The sequence below is a fragment of the Polypterus senegalus genome, chromosome 7 (genome assembly GCF_016835505.1).
Source record: "Polypterus senegalus isolate Bchr_013 chromosome 7, ASM1683550v1, whole genome shotgun sequence".
Taxonomy (NCBI): domain Eukaryota; kingdom Metazoa; phylum Chordata; class Cladistia; order Polypteriformes; family Polypteridae; genus Polypterus; species Polypterus senegalus.
Window position 1 is genome coordinate 168,783,951 of NC_053160.1, and position 27,008 is coordinate 168,810,958.

Sequence of the window (27,008 nt, forward strand, 5' to 3'; positions counted from 1 at the left end):
GGGTGCTTCAGAGAAAGGTGATTATTGCAGTTTGATGTTTACCAGAACATCAACTTTTTGTTCTATAATGGATATAGGAGGTTGGAGGGGTTTGCTAAAGATGCTTTTTATACCTTTTAATAGAAAGTGTGTATTTAAGCTTTGTGCTAAATCTTTGTATTAGTTGCATTTAATTCTTTCATGGTTAGTCCAACCATGTACCATAATACCGCACATATGTCAGTAAATAATCATAATAGCATAATACTGACTGACCCACCATTTATTATGAAAAATGCTAGTACTTATTAAACAGTGTTGAACCATCAAGTAGACATTCTGAAATCTTTTGAGACAATTGTACAATGTCAGCTGCAGGTAAGCCAAAGAATTTTCCCATGTACTTAGCATATTTTTTTTTAATATGCTGTGCACTCCGAATCAGTTTTATCATTGCACAATGAATTTTGTTAAATACATCACTGCTACTGTGGGCTCAGTTTTGGAATATGATCATTTCATAATGTAGCACTTCTTGGGAACGGTTTACACAATAACTAGATTTGGTGTGATTAGCTTACATGAAAACTAAACTACAGTATTTTTTGGCTAGTTAAGTTCACATTCTCACAGTCAGCAAATGGCTCTGTGCTTGGCTTCTTTCAGTTTACACTCGTCTGCAGGTCCCCCGCTGTACATTTTTTTTTTTTTTTTAAGTGAAACAGTCTGGCTTATTTTTGCATTGGAAGATTTGTGATATTGTCAGCAAGTGAAAATTATTGATTTCTTGTAAACTTTAGAAAGCAAAGTACAGTAATCCCTCCTCGATTGCGGGGGTTGTGTTCCAGAACCCCCAGCGAAAGGTGAAAATCTTCGAAGTAGAAACCATATGTTCATATGGTTATTTTTATATATTTTAAGCCCTTATAAACTCTCCCACACTCTTATAAACATTCCCCACACAGTTATACAGCATAGACCCTTTGTATTCTCTTAGATATTGGGTACGATTCGTTGAAATTATGTATGTAAACACACTGTTTATATACAGTAAAACCTAAATATTTTAAAGATATTGAGGGTCTCCGATATCACAGATGTTACAGCCATTATGACAGACAGACCACCAGCAATAAATACATACAATGCAAGAAAAATGATATACAGTAAAATGTGTGTACAGTTAACTAAACGTACGTACATGTACTAAGTACTGTACTGTACATAGAAAGTTGATTTATGATTACTCTCCAACAATGACACGACGACTTGTCCGATAACGACGAGTTTAGTTTTACTGCACAACAAAGGAGAGCATTACAGCCCTTCTAAAGGAGCCTCTACAGGCGACTGTGTAGCACCACCGTTCTTCTTCTTCTGGCAGTCTTCAATCCAGATCCCTAAAGCAGATTCCATCCGGACTACTGCCTTATTACGTCCACTTACAACTCGTTTTGCACCCTGGTTAAAGGACACTGCGGTGGTAGATCTTATATTCTTTTCCTCCTGCAGTCAACCATCACTGCAGACCTCCACCAGTCAGGGCTTTATGCCATAATGTCCTGTCGGAAGCCTCTCCTCAGTGCAAGACACATGGCAGCCCACATGGAGTTTGCTAAAAGATACCTGAAGGACTCTGAGATGGTGAGAAATAAGATTCTCTGGTCTGATGAGACCAAGATAGAACTTTTTGGCCTTAATTCTAAGCGGTATGTGTGGTGACAACCAGGCACTGCTCATCACTTGTCCAATACAGTCCCCACAGTGAAGCATGGCGGTGGCAGCATCATGCTGTCGGGTGTTTTTCAGCTGCAGGGACAGGACGGCTGGTTGCAATCGAGGGAAAGATGAATGCGGCCAAGTACAGGGATATCCTGGACAAAAACCTTCTCCAGAGTGCTAACGACCTCAGACTGGGCCGAAGGTTTACTTTCCAACAAGACAATGACCCTAAGCACACAGCTAAAATAACGAAGGAGTGGCTTCACAACAACTCTGTGACTGTTCTTGAATGGCCCAGCCAGAGCCCTGACTTAAACCAAATTGAGCATCTCTGGAGAGACCTAAAAATGGCTGTCCACCAACGTTTACCATCCAGCCGGACAGAACTGGAGAGGATCTGCAAGGAGGAATGGCAGAGGATCCCCAAATCCAGGTGTGAAAAACTTGTTGCATCTTTCCCAAGAAGACTCATGGCTGTATTAGCTCAAAAGGGGGCTTCTACTAAATACTGAGCAAAGGGTCTGAATACTTAGGACCATGTGATATTTCAGTTTTTCTTTTTTAATATATCTGCAACAATTTCATAAATTCTTTTTTTTTTTTTTTTTTTTGGTCAGAAAACATAATGTGAAGCAGTATTTCTGAAAAAAATAAATACATTCATAAGTGTGTTGTGAAATGTGATAGCAAATATAGAAAATGTCGAGGATAAATGAGCATAAATAAAGGTTTTACGCAAGTTTTTGTTGTTTATTTCTTGATGTACGTATTTAACTATTTCTTCATTTGTTTATTTCAGTGACTCTGCACACAATGTGAAAAACACCTTAAAATGAAAACGGTCAATTTCACTCCTCAAAGTGGAGCAGCTGTGTTCTGGTGAGTATTGTCTTTTGACTGGTAAACATACAGTAAGTAGAGTGGATGTAATTCTTTTGACACCAAGGACTTCATTTGCAGCAGAGTCCTTATTCAGTGCTTTTTAAATGAAGTATCCTCTTCACACAGCTCAAACTTTCAGCCCGACAATTCGCCAATCCAAAAACAATACGTTCTAGTGCTAGCTACCACCCTATCAACTCTGATGGGTGATCATAACAGATTTCGATTTTTATATTTCATGTTGCGTTCAGTGTTACACAAGCAAATAAACAAAGAAATGATTAAGTGTTTATATAAATAAATAAGCAACAACATTTGTTTATTTATGCTCATGTATCATTTAGTTATTATTTGTTACATTTTACAAAGCATCTACTGTATATATTTGTGTACTGTATTTTTTTTTTTATTTTACTTTATTTTGTCAGCAATATTTCTCCATAACATAACAATGGAATGTCAAAGAGAAATCATTTTCATGGTTGTGTTCCCCATCTTTGTTTTATTTCCCTTTGAATTTACCTGGACTGTGAAATTTCTTGTGTTTTTCGTTACTCAGTGCTTGAACCTTGGCCATCTCAGTAGCTCACAATTTGAAAATGTACAAGAAATACAGCTATAGTGTTCACTGAAGAATTGGTGAGTATTTTTAATAGTTTAGGTAACTGGTAAAGGAATATTAAAGATATTTCTAAATGTCGAGCCAAACCCCAGCTTGGTTCACCAGATCATAATTTGCCCATTTTATTCTTGTAGAGTATGAGGCCTCCAATGCGAAGTCTGTTGAGACCCACCAGGCTGATTTGAGGACTCTGAGCGTATCATCTTTAAGGAGTTTTACTGTAATTATGTTAGTTTTAAATACATTATAAGCAGCTGAAGGTGTTATAACCTCACTCAAACCTTGCCCTGTATACCCTAACGACAAGCCTTACACTACCAAAGATTTAAACGTACCACTCAACTGTAATGACACAGGAGTTTGGTTTTTGTACTAACTGAACATAGTGGTCTATAGAAGGAAGTGAAATGTGAAATACGGTGTGCAGTTCTAAATTGGGCTGAGGATTGTGCATAAATTGGGAACTGACTGCCTGGATTTCTGTTGGACTGATGTTACTAGTGTTTAAAATAAAAGCAGAAGTTGACTGAAACTGGTGGGCCCTTTTTCATCAACTGGCTCTGAAATTATGGATTTCTTTTTAAGATATGAGACTAACAATTTTAGTTTAAAGAGCATGCAGGAGACGACTTGATCCAAATGCAACCAGAAACCAACATTTCTTTGATTTAAGGTAAATTCAAGAATGCTGTCCAAAAACTAAAGTTCAAAAAACTCTTTACCAGACAAAGTAATCTGCTTCATTCTTGTGAAGAACAACTCTGCCTCGTGCTCCTCCACATCTTTCAGTCGTCTCTTGCCACCTTGTATATCCTGCTACCAAAAAAGCAATTCCTTTTGGGAGAAAGTATACCTAACATAATTAGTGATGAGTGAAACAAGGAAGTTTCTATTAACATGAAGCTTCACAAAACTGACATTAAAACTTGTTTGGCCCCAAATTTCCAAATTATTAAATGTAAAACTCACTGAAAAGGTTTTAAACTGTTTTTTTGCCACAGAAAACATGATAATTGGTTTCTAAAGACTTGTTTACCTGTTTTTTCCCCCCACAGCTCCATAATGCAGGTAATCCATAACAGTCAGTCAGTCAGTCATCTTCCAACCCACTATATCCTAACACAGGGTTACGGGGGTCTGCTGGAGCCAATCCCAGCCAACACCGGGCACGAGGCAGGAAACAAACCCCGGGCAGGGTGCCAGCCCACTGTAGGGCACACACACACACCTACACCAAGCACACACTAGGAACAATTAAGGATTGCCAATGTGCCTAACCTGCATGTCTTTGGACTGTGGGAGGAAACCCACGCAGACACGGGGAGGACATGCAAACTCCACACAGGGAGGACCCAGGAAGGAAACCCAGGTCTCCTTACTGCGAGACAGCAGCGCTACCACTGTGCCACCGTGCCGCCCCTAATCTATAACACACTAGTAAAATCAATTCTATTTATGCCACTCATTCACATCCCCACAAAGGTGCAGTGCCTTTTTTAATTTGACATGCCTCGTAATTTCCACAAAAGACGCACCAAAATGTATCATAGTGCATGTTACAAGTGCACCGAAGGGGACAGAACACTCAACCCAATGGAAGTAGTAGAGAAGAAGAGAATTAAAACAAAACTGAGCGCCATTATGAGCAATGCTGCACATTCTCTCTGTGACACACTAACACTGAGGACTTTCACCTAACAAATTATTGAGCAGAACTGTGTCAAGAAATGCAATGGGGGCTCATTTATACCAACAGCAACACACCTACTGTACATAATGCCTCATTATGGCTGCCAAGTTAGAAGTTTTCCTCCTTTTTAATTTTCTTTGGTTTTAATCATTCTGGTTTGAGTTCAGATAATTGTGTGTCTGTCTGTTTATTTATTTAATGAGCTCTTGTTAAAAGGTAGGCTTCCTCCTGGTGACAAATAAAATCTCTCTTGATTCCTGCAGGTGAGGTTTTGCAAACTCCATGGAGCTTCGTGTTTCACTTCAGTTTCTAGGGCATCTTTGAGACTGCGATTGCCAAGGGTTGTACTGGTAAGAGAACATCTACTTTGTAACAAACACAGTACATGTCTGATGGCTCAATAAAATGTGCACACGTGATAGGAAATGAGGTTATTTTGCTTTTTGTCCCCACTACAGTTCTTTATTAAGATAGTAAATGACTGGCAGGCATATACTGTATGTGGAACTGCTGCATGAAAATGCCTCCAGACAGAAAAGAAATGACTTTCTTAATGTGACAATGACACAAGTTCTGCTAGAAGCAAAAGACCATTTGTTTTTTTTTTACAAAGCAATGTACTAAGTTTTGCCACAAGTATTTTTTTTTTTCCTTTTTGATGCAGCAATCTGTTTCCCTGTTGTGAGGCCACAGGCTTAAGTGCAGTTTTAGTCTGATGGTGTTGATTTTGAATAAAGGTGCGCTAGAAGGAAGCAGCAAGGCCCTCGTACTAGACTTTCAACTGTTAACACTTCTGTTAAAGGTGGAAGTGGGTGTTTAAATGTATTCAAAAGCACTGACGTTGCAGAAATACAAACCTAGTGCCGCCTTTGCAAAGTTGGCACAGTTTGACATGGCTTCACGAATGCTGATACAGCAAATGGCAACATAAATTAGTTAGGAAGTGAGAATACAGCAGTAGGATTGAACTTTTTATTTCATTTTGTGTTAAACATTCATCAGCTGCTACTCGCTCACAGGTCTCCACCGCCCCTTTTAGGTCCTTAAATCCTGATAAAGTTCATGTGGAGAAAACTGAAGCAGCTTTCAAGCATGATGTTCTTCCCAAGTTCTGTTAAAGACATTTTTTTTTTTTTTTCTAATTTCTTTCCACCTACACCCATTTGAGCTCCGCACGCACCAAATGCAGACTGCAGCTCACCTGAAGTGGTAGGTTGGCCGCCAAGCAGTTTCAAGCTGACCTTCGCTTACTGAAGCAGCTGCCAGGGTTTAACACCGTCTCTCAAACCATAAAATCAACATGGCGTGCTGTATACTTAGGGCTTGTGTATTCGTGCTGCCAAATAAATGATTCATTGAAGTAAGTTAGTTAATTACATTTATAAAGAGCTTTTATCACTACTCAAAGCGCTTCTGTTCTGCACACATGATCTGTTAAGTGGTCAGAGTGATAGCCAATTAGAGGCAGGGGATGATTAGTGGGCTAGAAAGCACAAGGCCATGCTGGGCAATTTTGCCAGGGCATTGGAATAAAAGCCTTTCTCTTTTTAAAAGATGCCCAGGGGTCTCTTATGACCACAGAGAATCAGGAGTGCAGTTTTATGTGGCATCTGAAGGACGGCACCATTTTTACAACACCATGTCCTCGTCACTGCACTGGGTTATGAGGATCCACACACAGACCACAAGGTGAACGCCTCATGCTGGCCTCGCCAACACCTCTTCCAGCAGCAACCCAAGCTACAGGGGAGATGTGACCATTAGTGGTGACAGAGGCGATAGATAGCAGGTGACTGCACAATTATGTATTTTTAATGTCATTCAAAGTGCAAGTAAACATTTCTGTTTTGTTACAGTTCTTTATACGTTTAATGTCAAATCTTCCACAGAGTCACTTAAATAAATGTCAGCAGCTTTGAGAAATCCAAAAAGCTTAATGAGAACAAGCTGTTCAGCCCAACAAAGGCCGTCAGTCCTATCCAGCTATTTCCTCCAAAGTAACGTCAAGTTGAGTTTTGAAGGTCCATGAAGTCCTTGGTAACTCATTCTATGTTATTATTGTTCTTTCTCTTCCTCTTTTCCCACCTTTATGTGGGTTTGATGTGCTTAATCAACCTTCTCCAAATAGCTCAGCCCTGCACCTCCTCCCTCGTCAGACCCTTTTCCTTCACGTCTTGTTTTACTGCTTTGGCTTCCCTCACTTTCTATTCCCCTGTACTTCCATTACCACACATACTCCTTGTCTCTCTTCATCACATATTCGTACCACTTCATCTTTGCTGTACTTTCTTAGATGTCTCTCCCCATTTCCTTGTACCTCTGATTGTTTCTTATTCTCTCCTTTTTTTGTCACTTCACACATCCATCTCAACATTCTCATTTCTGCCACATCTTACCTTCTTGTCCTGCGCTCTGTTTACTGGCCATGTCTCAGCTGCATGCGTCATTGCTGCTGTCACTATAGTCCTAATAAGCTTACCTTTAACTCTTGCCTTAATTATTCGATCACACAATACTCCAGTATGTGTTTATTGTTCTCTGTGTTAAAAATGAGTTCAATAAGAAACACAGGAGCACAGTCAGAAACTGGTAAAGGAATATATTTCACAGAAACATTAGAAGGTTTTTTTATGTCACAGTCTCGATCCACTGGACTCATTCCCTTCATAATTTTAAACACTTCAGTCAGGTCACCTCAATCTTCTTTTCTTTAAACTGTAAAGGCTCAGCTCTTCTAATCTTCCCTCATAACTCACCCCCTGTAGCCCTGGACTCAGCCTAGTCGCTCTTCTCTGGACCTTTTCTAGGTCTGCTTTGTCCTTTTTGTAGCCTGGAGACCAAAACTGCACCCAGTACTCCAGACGAGGCCTCACCAGTGTGTCATAAAGCTGGAGCAGAACCTCCTGTGACTCGTACCCCACACATCAAGGCGCTATATAACCTGGCACTCCATTACATTTCTGGACCGTCTGCAGGTCGACACTGGTGAGTACACTGGCACTCCTGGGGCCTTCTTGGTGAACTGGATTTTTGGCATGTATTGAGATTTCTGTCATTTAACTTGATCTTTCTTTGATAATAAACGTTTCCAGACATTGATACCCAGTAGTATATTCACATGTCAATTAATATTTTTATACTTGAAAGTGACCTTTTGTAATGATTTCTTAAATATAACAGTACACACGCAGATACTCTAATAGCCCCAAACTCCTGCAAACAGCAGTTATTTAGATTTCTGTGTTCAGAACTCCTATTTCCTTCTTTTTTATTTTGAAAATAACTATTGCCAGTCTGCTTTCTTTACTCACATAAAACAATGTGTGACAAAGTGCATCTGGAGCAGCGAGGTCCTTTAGTGTAATGTAATGGACATTCGCTGTTCTTGGTGTATCCGAGCTGCATTCCTGGTAGCTGTGCCACCCTTGTAGGTCGCTGCACACGTTCCACGTGTAGTTTTTGTACTCAAGACCGTAGATTTATAAGGAGGAGAGGAAACATTCTGAAAACAGATGATTGGAAAATGCAAAGGTGATTTCTGTAATCTGTAGACCAAAATCCATAAGACAGACCCAAACGTGTAGCGGTAGGAAAAGCGTCAGTGTAGCCTGTCTACTTAATGGAAGGCAGTGGTGCCAGGCCATTAGCCCACCTCATTCGCCTCTTCATCAGTGCAGTGCTGTTTCCTCAGGCACATTCGTTGTCTTCATCTGCCTCATTCTTGTTTTTAAACCTGAAATATTGTTGACTCCGATGAAGCTCTCGTGCAGCAGGCTGTTGATGAGCGTACATGACTGGTGGATTGAGCTCTTCTTCTGCTGAGGGTCTCTCAAACCATCTCCATTAAATGTCAATTGCAGGCCCTACGGTGGAAACCCTTTTATTTCCATATTCTCTGTCACCAGAGGGTCATTTTAAAAAATAAAACCGGCCACAATCAATGTTATCAACAGTAGCGGATACAAGTGATGGTTGGCCAACTGATCGATCCAAACAGCGGGCAGGTGGACGGACCGACGGCAGGTGTGCTTTGAGGGTGAATTGTTTTTCATGTGGCATTGCAGTAAGCTAAACGTGGAAATCAGAAAAAATCATAAAATGTGATGGCATAAAATAAAGAACGCCTAAATAACCTGAAAGACCAGCAGAAGAAGATCCCAACTTCTCGAGGTGACCCCTTGTTTCCCACCTGACCTGAGGCTTGTTGTATTTCTGTTTGGTAATACGCCTGCTGTTGAGGCCGGTCCTGAGCTGCCATATGCATTCTTCCACCTCTGGAGATGGCCTGTGCACACCCGAGAAGAGCTCGGCTTTATTTGTTTTTTTTTCTGCATAGGATTATTTTAAGGAAAGGAAAGAAAATCCGTAAAATCTCTGAATTCAGGTAAGCCTCCCAAAGTTGAGGTGTTGATAAGAAATGTAACGATTTACTTCATGAGATAGAAGTACATAATAAACAAGACGATTTGCATTATGTGTTTGAAATATTACAATGTGTGCTTCAGTTTAGAGTCTAAATATTTATTGTACTAGAAATCTGTCACTTTTCACCCCCTGATAGACGTCTGTAGGGGGCTAAATCATAAGGATTGACAATCTATACTAATAAAAGGCAGAGCCCTCACTGACTGACTGACTCACTCATCACTAATTCTCCAACTTCCCGTGTAGGTAGAAGGCTGAAATTTGGCAGGTTCATTCTGATAACTACAGCCTTTTTATTTAATCCACAGCTTCTCCGCTGTTTTATTGTTCATTTATTACGATTATAGTTATTGTGTAGGTATTTTAGACTTACTTTACATTGTTCAGGTACCCATTTCCTTTATCATTCCAACCGTACCCGCATTAACATGTCTATCGAGGTGATCACCATCGATCAAACAACTGTCACTTACCGAGTGGTTTCCATGCCCGGAGATGGCACCTACCTTTTCCATTCTCTGTGTTACATATTGCACGGCCATATCAGGCTCACTCTTGATATCCGGAGGAACATTGTGTCTTATGTATTGAATGACTGGGACAGGTTCAAGGTGTGGACTGATGACGGTACAGGAGATAATCATACTACACAGGAGCACTAGAAGAGTGAAATGCTTAAGCCCTTCACCTATGGATCTGCATGTGAGTTGATGGCTGCCGGTGAATTGTTCAGTTGTCGCTTTCAAGTGTACTGAAATGGCCAAATATTTTACACCTTTGGACAACCGCCAATGCCTCTTAAACATCTTAGATTCACAGGTGACGATTTCAGTAGTGGACACTTTAATGTTTATGAATGTTTAAACTCTCAAAAGCTGGATGTGAAGTTCTCGATGAAACCGGCCTCCTGGAATCTCCTCCATGCCCTTGAGACTGTGCAGGGAGACACAGCAAACCTTCTGGCAATGACACGTATTGATGGGCCATCCTGGAGAAGTTGGGCTACCTGTGCCACCTCTGTAGGGTCCAGGTATCGCCTCGTGCTACCAGTAGTGACACTGACCTTAACCAAATGCAAAACTAGTGAAAAAAACAAACAGATGAGGGGAGAATAATGCCAGTGGCCTCCACCTGTTAAACCATTCATTCCAGTTTTGGGGGTCGTCTCATTGTTGCCCCTCTAGTGCACCAAAGCAGCTGAAACTGATTAACAAGCCCCTCTGCTGCTCTCTCTAACTGAGCACATCAATAGCCTACAAGTTTCACTGACGACGCTGTACTCGGACTACAAAGGGTCCTTTCATTTTCTTGAGCTGTAAATTTTCATTTGCATGATCAGCAACCTCGATGTCATTCAACACAACACTCCACGTGCCGATGTGATTGAGCCCCGTGTTTTCTTTTTTTTTTTTTGGGAAAGCTTTGTGAAATGGAGTAACTTTGACCCCTCATATCCCATCAGTAGGTGAACTCCTGGGGTGGGCTGATGTGACTGGCGCAACTTCAAGTCCTCTTGCTTTAGTCTTTGTCATGAGGTGGTCTAAAAATGTGTTTTGGGTGTAGAGGGCCTAAAATTTGGGGGGGGGAGCCAATGACATATTATAGGTGGGCATTTTCTTGTCCTGGTGAAAGATGGGGGGGACTGAGCCAATTTCAAAGCATTCAGAATTAATTCTTACAAACACAAATGTGTACATGAAAATATTTGCTCATCTTTCTATTCAGAGAGCATCCTACCAAAGTTACCTTCCTTATCACACAATAGCAGATTATTTCAAAAGTACTTCAGGATTTTTTGCCTAATCTTATTAATTTTGTTTAAAAAAAAAAAAATCCATCCTTAAACCCCAAACCTGCCGTCACTCATGCAGTCACAAGCATAATTCAAGATGCCCACCCTTTGCTGTGCACACCTCTCTGCCATCCGAGGCACAGCCCTTCTGTGCTCCGTTCATTTAAAGACGTCTTCTACATTTTTTTTTATTGTGAGCACTCCTGGGTGTTTGTATAAAAATGCAGGGGTCACACCATGCTGCATGTGTAGGGCAGAGCAGACATCAACATGATCACCACCTCGTGCTGCACAATGGCGACGTCCTGCATTATTCAGGTGGCACTGCAGAGAGGATGTCGCTTTGTGTGCTTTGAGGTGCACATGAATTAAAGACAAGGTGAGCGGGGTGGCGTAGTGCCCTACAGTTTCTGTCATTTCAAGTCCCTGATGCCCTCTGGTGGTGAATCCTAAAACCTGTTTAAAAATGGAAAGAAAAAAAAAAAGCACGCTGCAGTCATTAAACCTTTCGGAGCTACAGCTCCACAAATATCATTGATGCCAGGCTCCCTACATGCCAAGGTCCTGCAACAGAGAACATGGCGTCGAGCTGACTGGGAGGGAGGGAGGGAGGCAGTCAGACTGGGTGGGTGGACATTTTAGTGCTGCCCAGCTGACTGCAGTATTAAACGCGATACAGAGAGAAGCAGACCAAGGCGCTGGAAACAAAAGATTTGAGCAGGCAGCAAAAGCAGCCCTCGGCTCGCACGCTACTCCAGACTGCTGTTAAAATGTTAAAAGCAATAAAAAAAAATGGCAGAGAAAATGATCAGGACCAGTAAACTAATAATTTTGTAGAACTCCCTTTTCATGCAATAACTGTAATCCAGTGCTTTCTCAAGCTCAGAATAAGACGTCTACACCTCTCGGCTGGCACGTTGGCCCACCACAGTTCTCTTAGTCCGATGACTGCCTTCTTCTCAATGTGGCTTTCAGCTCTCTCTCCATCCATCCATTATCACACCCGCTATATCCTAACTACAGGGTCACAGGGGTCCGCTGGAGCCAATCCCAGCCAACACAGGGCGCAGGGCAGGAAACAAACCCCGGGCAGGGCGCCAGCCCACCACAGGCTCTATCCATAGATGTTCAATTAGATTCAGATCAGGACTCCCAGCAGGCTGCTTCAGAACTTTCTAGTGTTCTCCGGGTACTCTCATACGTTTGCTTTCGATTGTCTTTATGCCGGTTTTGGACCCCGACCTGCAAAGGCGCGACTTTCTGACACAGCACAGGACCATTTACTCCAGAGGGCCTCGATGAACTTCAGCTTTTATTGCAGAGAATCCCCATAACATTGGTGAGCCTCCTCAGAACATTGGTGAGCCTCCTCCATGTTTTTTTCCTTTGTATTATCCATCCATTTTCTAACCCGCTGAATCCGAACACAGGGTCACGGGGGTCTTTCTTTTCTATAAACAGATCTGACTCACCAAAACTGCTCTCCAGAAGGCCTGTAGCTTGCCAACATGCATATAAACAAACTCCATTCGGCCTTTGTCATGTCCGTCTTCTCCTATGAAGCCCAGTTTCATTCAAATAGCAACAGTTAGTGTGACATCAGAGTTGTACCTCAAATCATTCTTGATGTTTTCCTTGGTTCTTTCAGCAGCCACGTCCAGAGCGGTTGGCTATGGTCTTCTATCTGTTACGTAGGCCATTATGTACTTGTTACACTTCCTCCTCAGACAGCTCTGTGCATCACAATGAACACGGAAGAGAAAGAAAACCAATCAGCGGATTCGAAGATCTAAAGGGTTTTATTTCTCATCCATCTGTTTTTCAAATCCACTTCTCCTGAGCAGAATTGTGAAGACGCTGAAGCCAATCCCAGCAAGCACTGGGCACAATTAAAAGTAAAGGGTCTGCACCGTGGAATAAACAATGGTGGATGCCAAGGACTCGTCCCAGTTAAGTCTTTTTGAAATGGTAGAAGGGTACCAACGCCGTTCTAATTCTGCGTCTGTAAGGCAAGTAAGTTTGAGGGGGGTGGGCTGGGGGTCCGCTTTAAAATGTACCAGGACTGGCATATGCAGGTTATACAGAAGAGCAGAAAGTAATAATAATAAAATGCAAACTCAAATCTTCTGAAAGCTGTATATGTTTATTGGTATGCTACAATAGAAAGTGTAAAATCTCAGAACGTTTAAAAAACCCACATCCTATAAAAATGACATTAGTTTACTCCTTTTCTAAATTAAAAAAAACAAATACAACCGTTGCTGCCAACTACAATGGCGCTAGCACATCTGGCAGTTCCACATGGAGTACGTAAAACGAAGTAAACTAGGACAGGGCCGGCTTTAAACTGCTAACATGTTGCTCAGAAATGTTCCAAGGCCGTTATTTGCATATGCGAGAGAATGCATACAAAAATAATAATAAAAAAAGAAATCTGAGGCACGGCAATACAGAAAACGTGGCACCAGAAATATTTGTAGGATTTCCTTCTCAATCTTAGCAGCATGAATGAAAATATTCAAATTCCTTGGCCGGTTTTCAGCACAGCTCCAGAGTTTTATTTCCAACATCCAGAGGGAAATATTTGATTAAAACAAACAAACAAACAACACTGTCCGTTCATGAAGAAGCTCTTTTCTGTTCAAAGGGGGATTCATAAACTTCCATTGGGGGGCAAGTGCACATCAAATGCTGATCTCCATAAATGTCATCAATGCGAGCAATCGTCGGCCAAAATTTGGTCTCTGGCTTTACAAAAGGCTGGAGAAAAACAAGAAAGAGAAATGCCAAGTGAAACACGTGAAGTGAAGCTCCGCCGTCGGATTGGCTCATCCCAGAGGAGAAACCAGAGCTCCCAGCCAGTATGCTGGCCAGTGAGCCATTAGTGCACATGCAGGAGAAAGGAAGGCACACAAGAGAAGCCTCTTCCTCAAGGTCAGGAGTGTCAAACTCCAGGCCTGGTGGGCCGCAGTGGCTGCAGGTTTTCATTCTAACCATCTTCTTAATTAGTGACCAGTTTTTGCTGCTAATTAACTTCTTTTGCCTTCATTTTATTTAACTTGACTCAGGCTCCTTAGTTGTTTCTTTTTCCTGAACTAGCAGTCAAACAATAAATGAGACACAAATTGAGCCGCCACGTGAGCAGCTCACCTGTGCCCATCACACAATATCTGAAAATAAAGAAAGGTGGAGGTATCGGTAAGGTTGATCTCCACGGTCACCAAAACGTCTTGATGGTGTTCTTAGGAAAAACAGACCATCAACAGTTTTAGAAACGTCTGCTGTGGCAGAATGAGAGCCGTGGAGTTGAATAACGGGTTTAATTAACAGCAAGAACAATCGGCTTCTCATTAAGGAACTGCTTGGAGTGAAACTGGTTGAAAGTTGAAGCCCCAATTTAGCTGGTCATCTGTTGGCTCATTTCATGTCTCATTTCTGTTTGGATGCCATTTAATTAAGAAAGGAATGAATTCATAGGCCTGAATCCTTAAAAACAGGGCTATCAAAATGAAGGGAAAGAAGTTAATTAGCAGTGAAAACTGGTCACTGATTAGGAAAAGGGTTAGAATGAAAACCTACAGCCACTGCGGCCCACCAGGCCTGGAGTTCGACACTGTTGTGATGTGACATTTTGCATATAACTTGATAAATATTTTGTATATCTTTATTTGTAATTTAGGCAAAGCAATGTAAATTAGTGTTACTTTAGTGAGAAGCATTCACGTTGACCCCCTTTACAACTGAGTCTCTTTGTAGTTTTACGACAGAGTTTTAATTATGTGCCTTAAACCAGTTTGGCGAGTATTTCTCTGCTAAAATCTTTCAACCCCCACAAGGAAGCCAGGTTACCTTAACATATGGTCCTGGGAGGTGGCAGGTGTTAAGATGTTCTGTTCCCCCATTGGTCTGAAGTATGGCTGTTTGGAATTGGCTTGTCTCAGAGGCCTTTAAGTACCACGATGCCCTATTGGCTCTAGGGGTTGGACAGAGAATCTATAAATCTGCTTGCTCAACCACATTCTATCTCTTACTAACCTCTGATGATGAAGACAACACAATGAAGAGCACAACTCAGCAGCTATATTGGCCAGGCTTGCGGCCTGTTCTGAAGAAAGCTGAGCACCAATGATGCCTCAACTAGAGACATTAAGTAACAAACAAGTCGGTGTGCCGCCTGAAACTACACATCACCATTTAATCAGGTTGTATGGTTGCCAATATTCAAATGTACTTTGTATATTGTTATTATTTATGAATATTACCAATAATACATTGTTTAAATTGTAATTTAACTCCTGCTTGTCTTTTACTATACCCAATTGCCTGAGGTTATAGATATAGAAGGGAAGGTGAAGAGAAGTTATATACAATAATACCTTATAAACAGTGGTAAGTCTGTGGGATTTGAGGCGTTCTGACAGAGGCTACATCTTAATAATACAAAGGGGAAAGTAGAGCAATATATTACTCTACCAAGATAAAACAGACACTCCTGCTCTAGGTGGTCTTTTCTAAATTGTATCCTCCAAACCCCAGCACTTCAGAGTCATTCTACTGGTACTGGTTTTCCCACCAGTACAACTGACATAAATTTAGCACCAATCTATGGCCTGAAGTTTTCCAGACCCCAGTTACTGGCAGTTTATTGGCCATGACTCACTTACACACTTCAGTAGTGTGCTTTCTTTGTCTCATCATTTGTACCAGTATGCTCTGGTATCTCCTAAGGGAGGCTGACCCTCAATGCCACCTTCTTGTGCCAGTTTCCTCGCACACCAGAAAAAGCATCATCATGTAAAGAGAGACAAGGCAAATAAATGTCAGTTTGCTTACTAGTGGAAAGGCAGCTGCTTCTCTAGGATATGGACGATCCCAGGTGGTTGATGAAATGCAGGCCAGCGTGTGAGGTGCCATCTACAATTTTTTAAAATAAGAAAATATGCTTTACCATTTTGTGGCTGGATTTCACAATATCTGCATAAAACAGAGCTCACAATAGTCGGCAGACCTTTAGAATGTTAATCCTTGAATCCACCCGTCCTTCCTCAACATCAGCAATTTCCTGTCGAATATTTAAGAGGGCATCACAGAATCTGTCCAGCTCTGCCTTGTCTTCAGATTCTGTTGGTTCAATCATCAGGGTGCCCGCTACTGGCCAAGACATAGTAGGTGCATGAAACCCTGCAGAATAAAAGGACAGGCAAAGGTGTTCAGTAATTAAGTCAAACAATGTCAAGTCTCACAGTAGAATGACATTCAAACAGCACGTTTATGCAGCAAGACCTGCTTCACACTGGCAACATGGCGCTGGCACAAGAAGGAAAGAAAGAAATGCTCATCACTAGCATTCACTTTATTACTAATTTTCCAGCTCCCCATGACTGGATTGATTTGATCAGCTTTAGTTAATGGATGGATAGGCGATTTTGTACTTTTGTGATGGGCAGGATTTTATCTTATGAGATGTCCTGCCTTTTTATGTTTATGTAAGAGATGATGATGATGATGATGGAAGCCAACTCTTAATGACAATGCAGAGTAACAGGAGTTGTGAAATAATGAAAGGTGGACTGCAAGAAGCTAAAGGAGAAAAAGGGAAAACGCCTGTCGAGGTGAAGGGACATGACCAGGATGGTTTACTGTTCAGTTTGATTATCAGACTGCAGATGCTTCTGTGTTGTCAATGACATTCATGCCCCCAATGTGACACCTCCTACATTGTTTGTAATGTATTTGTGTTTACACGCCTGCATTGCAGGAGTTCATTTTAATTTTATCCTTACCAGTTTGTTTTAGCTTGGTCTCTCTCTGTCATGGCAGCCAACTATTAACAGCATTAAAGTGCCTATGAAAAGTACATTTGACCCCTTGGCTTTTTACAGACACCGTATATGTCACTTCCAAGTCACGTGGTATTTTATATCCCAAAAATATTTCACCACACCATCAAAATATTTTTGGCAGTGCACAAAATATAAAAGCAGTAAATAAGTTCAACAAATCTACTGTGTGAATATGAGCAGCCAATGTATGACCTCAGGTACGAGCGCTTGTGTGTTTTAGTAGCACGACAGGACTGGGCTTTATAAATGCAATGTCGTCATCTTCTTCTCAAGATGCTTAAAGCGCTTCACAAAAAGAGGCAGGAGCCACTTGAACCACCAACTGGGTGTAGACCTCCACCTGGATGATGCGGCACCAGCCATTGTGAACCAGTGTGCTCAGCACACACACGGCTATCATGGGCTGCATCAGGAGTGGGCAGGAGGAGGAGTACAGGAAGCTAATCCAGGACTTTGTTAAATGGTGCGACTCAAACCACCTACACCTGAACACCAGCAAAACCAAGGAGCTGGTGGTGGATTTTAGGAGGACCAGGCCCCTCATGGACCTCGTGATCATCAGAGGTGACTGTGTACAGAGGGTGCAGACCTATAAATATCTGGGAGTGCAGCTGGATGATAAATTGGACTGGACTGCCAATACTGATGCTCTTTGTAAGAACGGTCAGAGCCGACTATACTTCCTTAGAAGACTGGCGTCCTTCAACATCTGCAATAAGATGCTGCAGATGTTCTACCAGACGGTTGTGGCGAGTGCCCTCTTCTACGCGGTGGTGTGCTGGGGAGGCACCATAATGAAGGACGACGCCTCATGCCTGGACAAACTGGTGAGTAAGGCAGGCTCTATTGTAGACATGGAGCTAGACAGTTTGACATCTGTGGTGGAGCGACGGGCACTGAGCAGACTTCTGTCAATCATGGAGAATCCACATCATCCACTGAACAGGATCATCTCCAGACAGAGGAGCAGCTTCAGCGACAGACTGAGGAGACCCCACACTATGCGACTCTTCAATTCCACCAGGAGTGTAAATGTTAACATTATAATAAGTTATTGTCTGTCTGTTATACTTACATTGTTATCACTCTTTAATTTAATATTGTTCTTTATCAGTATGTTGCTGCTGGAGTATGTAAATTTCACCTTGGGATTAATAAAGTATCTAACTAGTTATCAAGTGGTGAAGTGGCGAGAGACAAGAGACGGGATGGCCAGGTCATGATGGGCAATTTAGCAAGGACACTGGGATAAACGCTACTCTTTACGAAAAATGCCCAGGATCTTTTATGACCACAGAGAGTCAGGACCTCAGCTTTATGTCTTATTCTACAGGATGGTGCCATTTTTGCAGCAGTGTGCCTGTCACTGCACTGAGGCAGAGCTGCTGGTCTAACAAACACGTCTTCTAGCAACAAACCAAACTTTTGATAGATGGGCTCCCACTCAAGTAGAGGTCGGCCGAACATGCTTGGCTTCAGGAGCGTTACCTGTTGTGAAGTGCAGGAGATATGGCTGAACTTCATAAGAACTCACAGTGCCGCCACTCTCCTCACGTTAAGAGTAAGAAACATTTTAAACATGTCTTGACAATAAAAAAAAAAGTTCTTACCATAATCTTGCAGTCTTTTAGCAATATCTACTGCTTCAATGTTTGCCGATTTCTTAAATGGTCTGACATCTAGAATAAATTCATGAGCAACGTATCCTGGGATTTGGAAAGGATTAGAAATAGTTAGATAAATTAGAAAAAGACACGAACAATACAAGATGAAATACGTATAACCGGATTGTATTTACTGTTGTAATACATTAACTTAAAAAAAACTTATAAACCAGTCGTGCACAATACTTCTGAAAGCTAAATTAAATGCTCAGCAGGCACCAAGTTAAAGAGGCCACCGTGCACTGGACTCAGTTAATGCCAACCAAAGGAATGATTAAGGTCAGAGACTTGCCAGGGGTGTACGTCAGACCGAGTGGCACATATTTTTCTTTTGAAATGCTTACTCATCATTGGCATATTTCTTTTTAGGAGTCCGTGCACATCCTTTTGTGAAACCCTACAGATTTAATTTTCCCTCTTCTTGCCATTTAAACATCTGGATAATAATCTACCAGCTGATATCAAGCTTGTAAAAGTTATGACAGCAATGAAACGAATAACCGTCATCATTTATTTTATGGGGTTGTTGTTTTAGAGCTCAGCACATGTTTCTGTTCTGTTCTACAAAGATTACCCAGCAAATAATTCTTTGGGGTCTTTACTATGGTTTCTAAATTTTTCTAGGCAATCCAAGCCATGTGACATGATCTTTGAGTGATACCTTTCCAAATATTGGCTGCACAGGCAACTATTTTTACTGAAATACTTCTATTGACATGCATAATGGAACATCTTTTGAGTCGGTCCACAATGCCACCGTCTGATGCCACGTTGTGGGCCCCTGTTCACATTTCCAGTGACCAGAGGGGTTTGTATGCACTGTTGTTAGCATATTGTGTAAAGGGTGTTCACTAAACTCTGATTGCACATTTTGTATTATTTACTTCCCTTGTTGCTGCGACCAACAGCGGTGGCTCTCTTGACCTGATGCTTAGGACAGTAATAATAAACATGATTGTTGAAAGATAATTATTATACCCACCTACCTGGAGTCACCTTTGATAGTATCAGAGAAAAATGCATTCTATGTCTGAATATGTAGGGTGAACACCACAGTTAGTTATTGTATACAATTCTTTGCACGTGTTAAAGCCACATACATACATTGTTCAGATGTGCATTTAATTCACATGGTTCTTCTGGCATCATCAGGCAAAAGCACACGCAAACACACACACATCTGTCTCTAGTCAGATAGATAGATAGATAGATAGATAGATAGATAGATAGATAGAGATGATGACGTGAAGAAAGCGGTGCACGAGTGTTTGCAAGGACCTTTTATTCTGCTGGAATCCTGGCACTGCCAGGCAGGTGGCACAAGTGCATTGAGAACTGACATGACCCGTTTTGTGAAGGTTCATCCATTTCCTAGTAAATCCCATTTTCTAACTTTAGCTTGACTCCCCCCTCGTGCACATTCTGACAAAATAGTCAAGGCAAATATCCTGAAAATATATTCTTATGTTAACTTACCTCTTGAACCTCTGAAAAGAATTTTGTATTGGCTTTCTAGCCTTTTTGCCATGTAGTTTGCATTCAAGATTGCAATTTCTGTTGCATGTTTTAGACCTTTGGCCCCCATCATCTATGGTTTAAACAGAAAAAAATATATTTTAAACCTTCACAAAGCACACACCGGGCTGATGACAAAATGAAAAACTATTTGACCTTAATGTAAGCCCAGGAGATTGGTAAGATTGCACTTGATCCCCATGGAGCAGCACTAATGGTACCCAAAGGACGAGCATTGTCATCGGCCTGCAGTGGGATGACGGGGTGGCTGGGCAGGAAGGGGCCCAGGTGCTTCTTTCTAAAAGAATTATTGACAAAAATAATTAAAGGAAATTCCATCCGGCGATTCTCTGAACTCCTTCAATCCAGTGAAAGGTACACAAGGAGTTTGAGGAGAGCACGGCAAGAAACGGAATACATCAAGTTTAGACTCCAAGCATCACATGGTGCAGTTTTAAAAAAGCAAAGCTTGAATTTAATTAAAAATGTCTTTTTGATTGAAATAGTCACACATACGTATACACTCATACGCACAGTAGAACCCCGTTAATGCAGCTGGGGTAGGATTAACCAGAAACTCTCTTTTATGTACCAGTTTCATTTAAAGTCACTAAATAACAAAATGTTAGCTAAATCAATCACCACTTTTGCACAAAAATGTGATTACTTTCCTGTCCTAATATTCACCTCCCCAAATCCCCACCAGAAACAATTTGTTTTTCACCCTTAATTTGAGGGCAATTTTTCAAATTTCCTCCTTATACATGTAAAAAAGTGTATTTAGTTTTTGATCCATTGATGTTGTAATAGTCTTAACTTTTCTTCTGTTAACCAAACCACAAATAATAAATAATTAATAATCACACATTAAACAAGCAATACAGCATGCAAAAAACTGAAGTGGATAATGCGGGCGGGCGAGTCATTTCTAAGAACGCCCTTTCCATTACTGATCACTGCTCTAATCCCGCTACTGCTTAGTGCTCATGGACTTAATCCTGGTCTTGTTAACAACGACACTGTTAATATTGTAACATCTCTGCCAAGTAGCATCAACCTGGGGGTGAATCACCAATAGCCGGGCTTCAGAGCCAGCTGCAGGCAAGCCTAGAAAAACAACAAGACTGACAAAAGTTGCAAATGAATTCCAACTTTTATGCAGCAACAGCGAGTGGTCCATGACCTACGTCAAAGAGCAAAAATCTCATCTGCACTTGGCACATGTAGCCGTGTGACACTACAATATGAATTTTGGCTAAGTGAGCTCATGCTGGTAAATATAACTGTGAATAATTTACAGAAAACCATTCATAACTAAGTTATTGCTACTCCTTCTTCCATATAATTATTCTTAATAGTTTCCCTTGACAGAAAACCCAAACCAGATAAACCAAATGTCTGGATTACTGTGGTTTGTATTAATGGGGCTCTACTGTCAATATAAACACAAAAAAAACACACTGTTCTATGAGAGAACAAAAAATTCTCATGGATTCCTTTTTAATTACAGGTAAACTTCCATTACAACGCACTCAGAGGGACCTAAAAAATATTTCATTGTAATGAGATTCTGTATTTGTTACTATAGTGCTTTCATTTCAATTGCTTCTTTCGCATTAATTTTAATCTCCTCCTGCCTACAAGTTATGTTGATGAGAATTTTTCTCAGCATTTCTTGCCATAATACACTTTCAGGTTGTGAATGAAGCCCAAATCCAATGGCTGAAGCGCTGCCGTGCAACTGGGTGAGAGGAATTCAAAGCGAATATTATCTAAATGTGGAAGCATGTTGTGTGCAGCACAGTTATCAACCAGAAGCTGAATCATCCTTTTCTTCTTTTTCATATTGTGAGGTTTCTGAACACTTTTGGGATCCCACCCAACTGGAACGACACGCTGAAGTGCATCCCAAAGTACGATTGCAGCGTCTGTGGAAGATTGTTTGTCCGTTGCTGGGGCAGGCCAATAGGAGGCGCCATAGAAGCAAATCATTCACGGTCACACTATAACTTCCTGTCTTGCACCCCAAAACACAAGGCTGAGTCTCAGTACTTTAGCAAAACCAGCTTTATTCAGCTTGAATCAGGAACGGCACGCTTATTTATTGTAACGTGATCTGCCACTCTGCTATACGCAGATGCAGCAGACAGGCAGGACCAAGTAATCCTGTTATCTGCGTTTACAATGCTCCTTACCTTGCATGACCCATCGAGATCTTTTCTGTTTACTTTGGAGGAGAGATGCAGCATATCTGTGAGCCTGCTATTAACTCGTACAGACGCCGAGATCGCACTTCGGGACGCTCTTCGGCGTGTACTCCAGTTGGGTGAGGTCCCAAGAGAGTTTACAAACCTCACATTTTCTTGAATGAGTGCCGCATTAGTAGGAATGTTTCTTGAATGAGCATCACTGAACCACATAAAAACTGCTTTTTCGACATCTTCAAATGCAGCAGTTCACATACATTTGCAACCCGAGAATTTTCTTCTTTTTTTGCTCTGTCTTTCAAGAAAGTTGACAGTGTCGACGGCGAAATTCTGAATTCAGTGGCAACGTTGTTTTTCTTTTTGCCGCAAAGGAGAGCTGCATGTTTGTTCTAACATGAACTGTTGCAGACCGATAAAATATCTGGGAGTGAAGATAGATGACAAATTGGACTGGACTGCCAATACTGATGGTCTATGCAAGAAAGGTCAGAGCCGACTATATTTTCTTAGAAGGTTGGCGTCCTTCAACATCTGCAATAAGATGCTGCAGATGTTCTACCAGACGGTTGTGGCGAGTGCCCTCTTCTACGCGGTGGTGTGCTGGGGAGGCAGCTTAAAGATGAAAGACGCCTCATGCCTGGACAAACTTGTTAAGAAGGCAGGCTGTATTGTAGGAGTAAAGTTGAACAGTTTAACATCTGTAGCAGAGCGACGGGCACTAATCAAACTCCTGTCAATCATGAATAATCCGCTGCATCCACTGAACAGTGTCATCTCCAGACAGAGGAGCAGCTTCAGTGACAGACTTTTGTCACTGTCCTGCTCCACTGACAGACTGAGGAGATCGTTTCTTCCCCATACTATGCGACTCTTCAATTCCACCCGGGCGAGTAAATACTAACATTACTCAGTTATTGTCTGCTTTTACATGCATTTTTATTACTATTTAATTTAATATTGTTTTTTGTATCAGTATACTGCTGCTGGATTATGTGAATTTCCCCTTGGGATTAATAAAGTATCTATCTATCTGTTATCGTTTTTTCGTGTCTGCCGTTTCTATAGAAGGGTGACAATGAGTTAAATTCCAATGGATGTTTTTCAAATGTTGATGAGCAACAAGTAAAAGCTATCACTGAAAACCATCGAAAATAAAAACAGCAAAAAAACAGTATGAGCAAAGTTTGAAGAAAGAAAAAAAAATGAGTGTTTCTGTTTGGCGATTGTTGTGCACAACTGAGCTGCGGCCACAGAACTAACTGCTCTGTGGATGATTCAGGCATTTCAAGGTCTTTTGTGCACTTCGTTGTAATGAAAGTATCTGCTGAATGTACTTCGTAGTAACGAGATTCCTATAGACTCATGTCATATGGGGAAACTGTCGTGACCATAAAAATACTTTGTTGTAATGAAAATTTCGTTGTAAAGATATTCATTGTAGCGGAATTTTACCTGTATTAATTAGAAAAGTAACACTGCCACTTTGAGTTCAAAACTGAAAAATACGTAGTGTTTAATGTGTAATCTTTACTGATTTTTACACTGGAACATGTCTGAATATAAGCTACTGTACAAAGGCAAATCCAGTTCCCAAGGCCAATCCACGCCTCCTGCAGACAGTTTCCCTCAAAACATATACGCACATTTCCATCATTCACATCTGCATCTTTAGCAGATGCTGTTATCCAAAGTCATTTTCAAATCAGAAGAGCACAGTCCAGTTGCTTCCATAATCTTACAGCTGTAAGTTAAGTCCTGCAGCCACTAAACACAAACCCAAAGGTTATTACTCACACTCCAATGGGTCCCATCCCCGGCCCTCCTCCACCGTGAGGAATGCAGAATGTTTTGTGAAGATTCAAATGAGACACATCTGACCCGTAGTCTCCTGGACGGCAAAGGCCTACCTGCCAAGGTCAGAAAAGAACAAAACATAAGCAAACAAACCATATAGATAGGATTCTTTAACTTGTCTCACCTGGGATCTATAGAGGAAAGGAAGCCAAGTAATATCCAACTTGAAGAAAAAAAATGCAGTTGCCCTTAAAATTAATGGAAAATAAACTGCAAAATATACTAGAAATACACCTGACCATTAATGGCATCTTAAAAAGCAGTTATAAAATATTTCAACAAGGAATTTTGTCTTTAACCAATCATCTGGAATTGAGGAGGGAGACTGCCCTGAATTGCTTCCTGCCTTGCCCCCTGTGTTGCCTGGGATTGGCTCCAGCAGACCCCCGTGACCCTGTGTTCGGATTCAGCGGGTTGGATAATGGATGGATAGATGGATGGACTTTGTTGCTAATGCAGAAGGGCTCTCAAACTTTATTTACACAATTTATTATTCTTGCATGTACAAGAAAGTATTTTTCTGTATTAGTGCAGTTTTGCGTTTGTCTAAATGATGATTTGCTCCTGCAGTTGTGTTTCATTTGGTTTCAAGTTCAGTACCCCACAGTGACTTTATTTTACTGGCAAATTCAAAGACTATTGCCCAATTGCTGGCTTAGAATATCATTTGTGTTCATTATATATCTCTCTATTATATAAAAAAATCTTTGGACGAGACTAGACGGGTTCAGAGAGATAATTTCACGTCCCGCGAGACGAGACTTTGCGCCAAGAGATTAATTGAAAACCTAACAAGTCCAAGCGGGGGCGGAAATAAAAGACAAACAGTAGAAGAAGAAAAGACAAGAGAGTAGAAAACAAAAGTAAAACGTTGTAAAGAGTTTCAAAAACGTTGGCGCCATACACATGCAGAGCAGGTTAGAGATTATGAAAGTACTAAAATTCAAAAGTCTCAAAAAAACTGGTAGTAAAGATCGCATTAGCGCTAACAAACAGAAAGTATTACTCGGTGAAATAACGGAACAGCGAAAAGAGATCGAGTATATAGACATAGGGGATATGACAGCTGCTACAAGTTTAATTTCAAAGAAACCAGAATTCAGTCAGGTTTATATTTATGATCACGGAGAAGCGATGCAACATAGAATCGAAAGAGTTAAACGATTGGATGTATTAGAAATTCTACAGCCAATAATGGATACAAATCCATACGTCCAAAAGTATCGCACTTTACATGAAATTTTTCTGAAAAACAAGGCCAAAGAAGTTTTCTTGGATTTCTATATGAATCCGAAAGATCGCACTCACATATATAATAAACTAACGTGATGAATTGTCAGCGATAATAGTTTTGAAAGATGAAGATATCAATGTCAGAGTTGATATTCGTGTTTATCCAAAAGCACAGCACGATTCGTCGCAAGTGGCAGATCCAGGTAATGACTAGCGAGTAGGGCCTGCACGGGGGTTGGCGAGCGGAGCCAGCAAGGGGCAGAGCCCCCTAGTCACATAAAACATCCGGTCTTCAATTCAATATTAGTACTCAAGATAAAAAAACATTCAGCTCCATGTTTATAAAAAAAAAAAATGTAACAAGGCAGCCTATTCCTGCACTGCTGGTTTCACAAATGCAGCATGAACTGCACACCTTTATTGTGGTGTTTACGCTGCCCCTCTAATCATTCTTCATAGGAGGAAGTCCACCATTTACACAAAGAATCTGCTTTAAGACTCCTCTTGGTGTCTTTCAAGTTATACTCTCCTCACTACATGCAAGCAAATGTGCACAAGTACTCCTCTCATTAAAGTCCCAATCTGTAGGCTTCTGCTACACGGAAAGCCCCGATGACAAATATCTTTCACACAAGCATACAGTTCAATGGTGGAAGATCCCAAAAACTAGCATTAGGCTAATATGCTTTGTTTAGACACATCTAAGCCTAAACATTTTCACCAGAGCTATTTGATATTAATTAAGCAGCAAATGGTGGAGATACTTTAAAGTTGGCATAAAAGACCAAAGAGCTGTGAATGCAAACAGAAATATCAGCACACAGAGAGGCACAAACTGTTACAAGACACTATTAGTCTCTGACGGGAAACCGAATATACGCTCAACATCGCCGAAACTGGCCAGTGCTCCTACATCAAATCACATCTTTATAAACGAGGGGCAACAAAAAGAACGGGCCACAGAAAAATCCTGTTCTGAAATCTTCCATGGAGTTTACAGCCAGTGCTGCAAATGGCAGAGCATAAAGCAGACCTGCCTGATCTAAATCCAAGAAAGTCTGGGAAAGTCCTGTCAGGACACTAATCAGTGAAGGTTAAAAATATCAAAACAAATTTTTTACAAAAGTATCCAGTATATAGTTAATTTGTATGTATAATACAAATTACATTTGTTTTAGGTCTTGTTGACGTCATCTTAAACGGAGACACAAATCAAATCTGTTTTAGTTCCTGCTGATGCCATCTTTATAGTTAAGCACACTAACTGTGGAATAAATAATCACTAATATATACATCTTTTTTTGTATTGTGCATTAGATAACTCAATGATGTCAAACTGCTATTTACATGGGGTGATAACAATTTTTAATGTTTGACATCTTAAGAGAGTCATTAGTAAAACCAAACCACTTTCATTTGTAAACTCAATCCTCATGAGCACTGCTCCCCTTGTCATAATGTTCATGAAGCTTCTGTATATCCCCCAATCTCCAGACCAAGAATAACTTCTGCAGCTGACTGGTCATTCCCACAGGGCCACGTCTTAAAAACAGTGGGTTTGGCACCTTCACCTGACCTGT

General features: G+C 41.0%; 1 protein-coding gene across 1 annotated transcript in view; it reads right to left on the minus strand.

Annotated features, from left to right (window-relative positions):
* Positions 1-13,234: 13,234 nt before the first annotated feature.
* gldc (glycine dehydrogenase (decarboxylating)) overlaps positions 13,235-27,008 on the minus strand; it is a 73,485-nt gene continuing 59,711 nt past the window's right edge. The window contains exons 19-25 of the mRNA XM_039759593.1: positions 24,136-24,248; positions 20,291-20,432; positions 20,096-20,207; positions 18,566-18,661; positions 16,121-16,293; positions 15,946-16,026; positions 13,235-13,872 (exon numbers count right to left, since the gene is read on the minus strand). Of these exons, the coding sequence (XP_039615527.1) occupies positions 13,732-13,872; positions 15,946-16,026; positions 16,121-16,293; positions 18,566-18,661; positions 20,096-20,207; positions 20,291-20,432; positions 24,136-24,248 (858 nt within the window). The 3' untranslated portion in view covers positions 13,235-13,731. The remainder of the gene's footprint in view (positions 13,873-15,945; positions 16,027-16,120; positions 16,294-18,565; positions 18,662-20,095; positions 20,208-20,290; positions 20,433-24,135; positions 24,249-27,008) is intronic.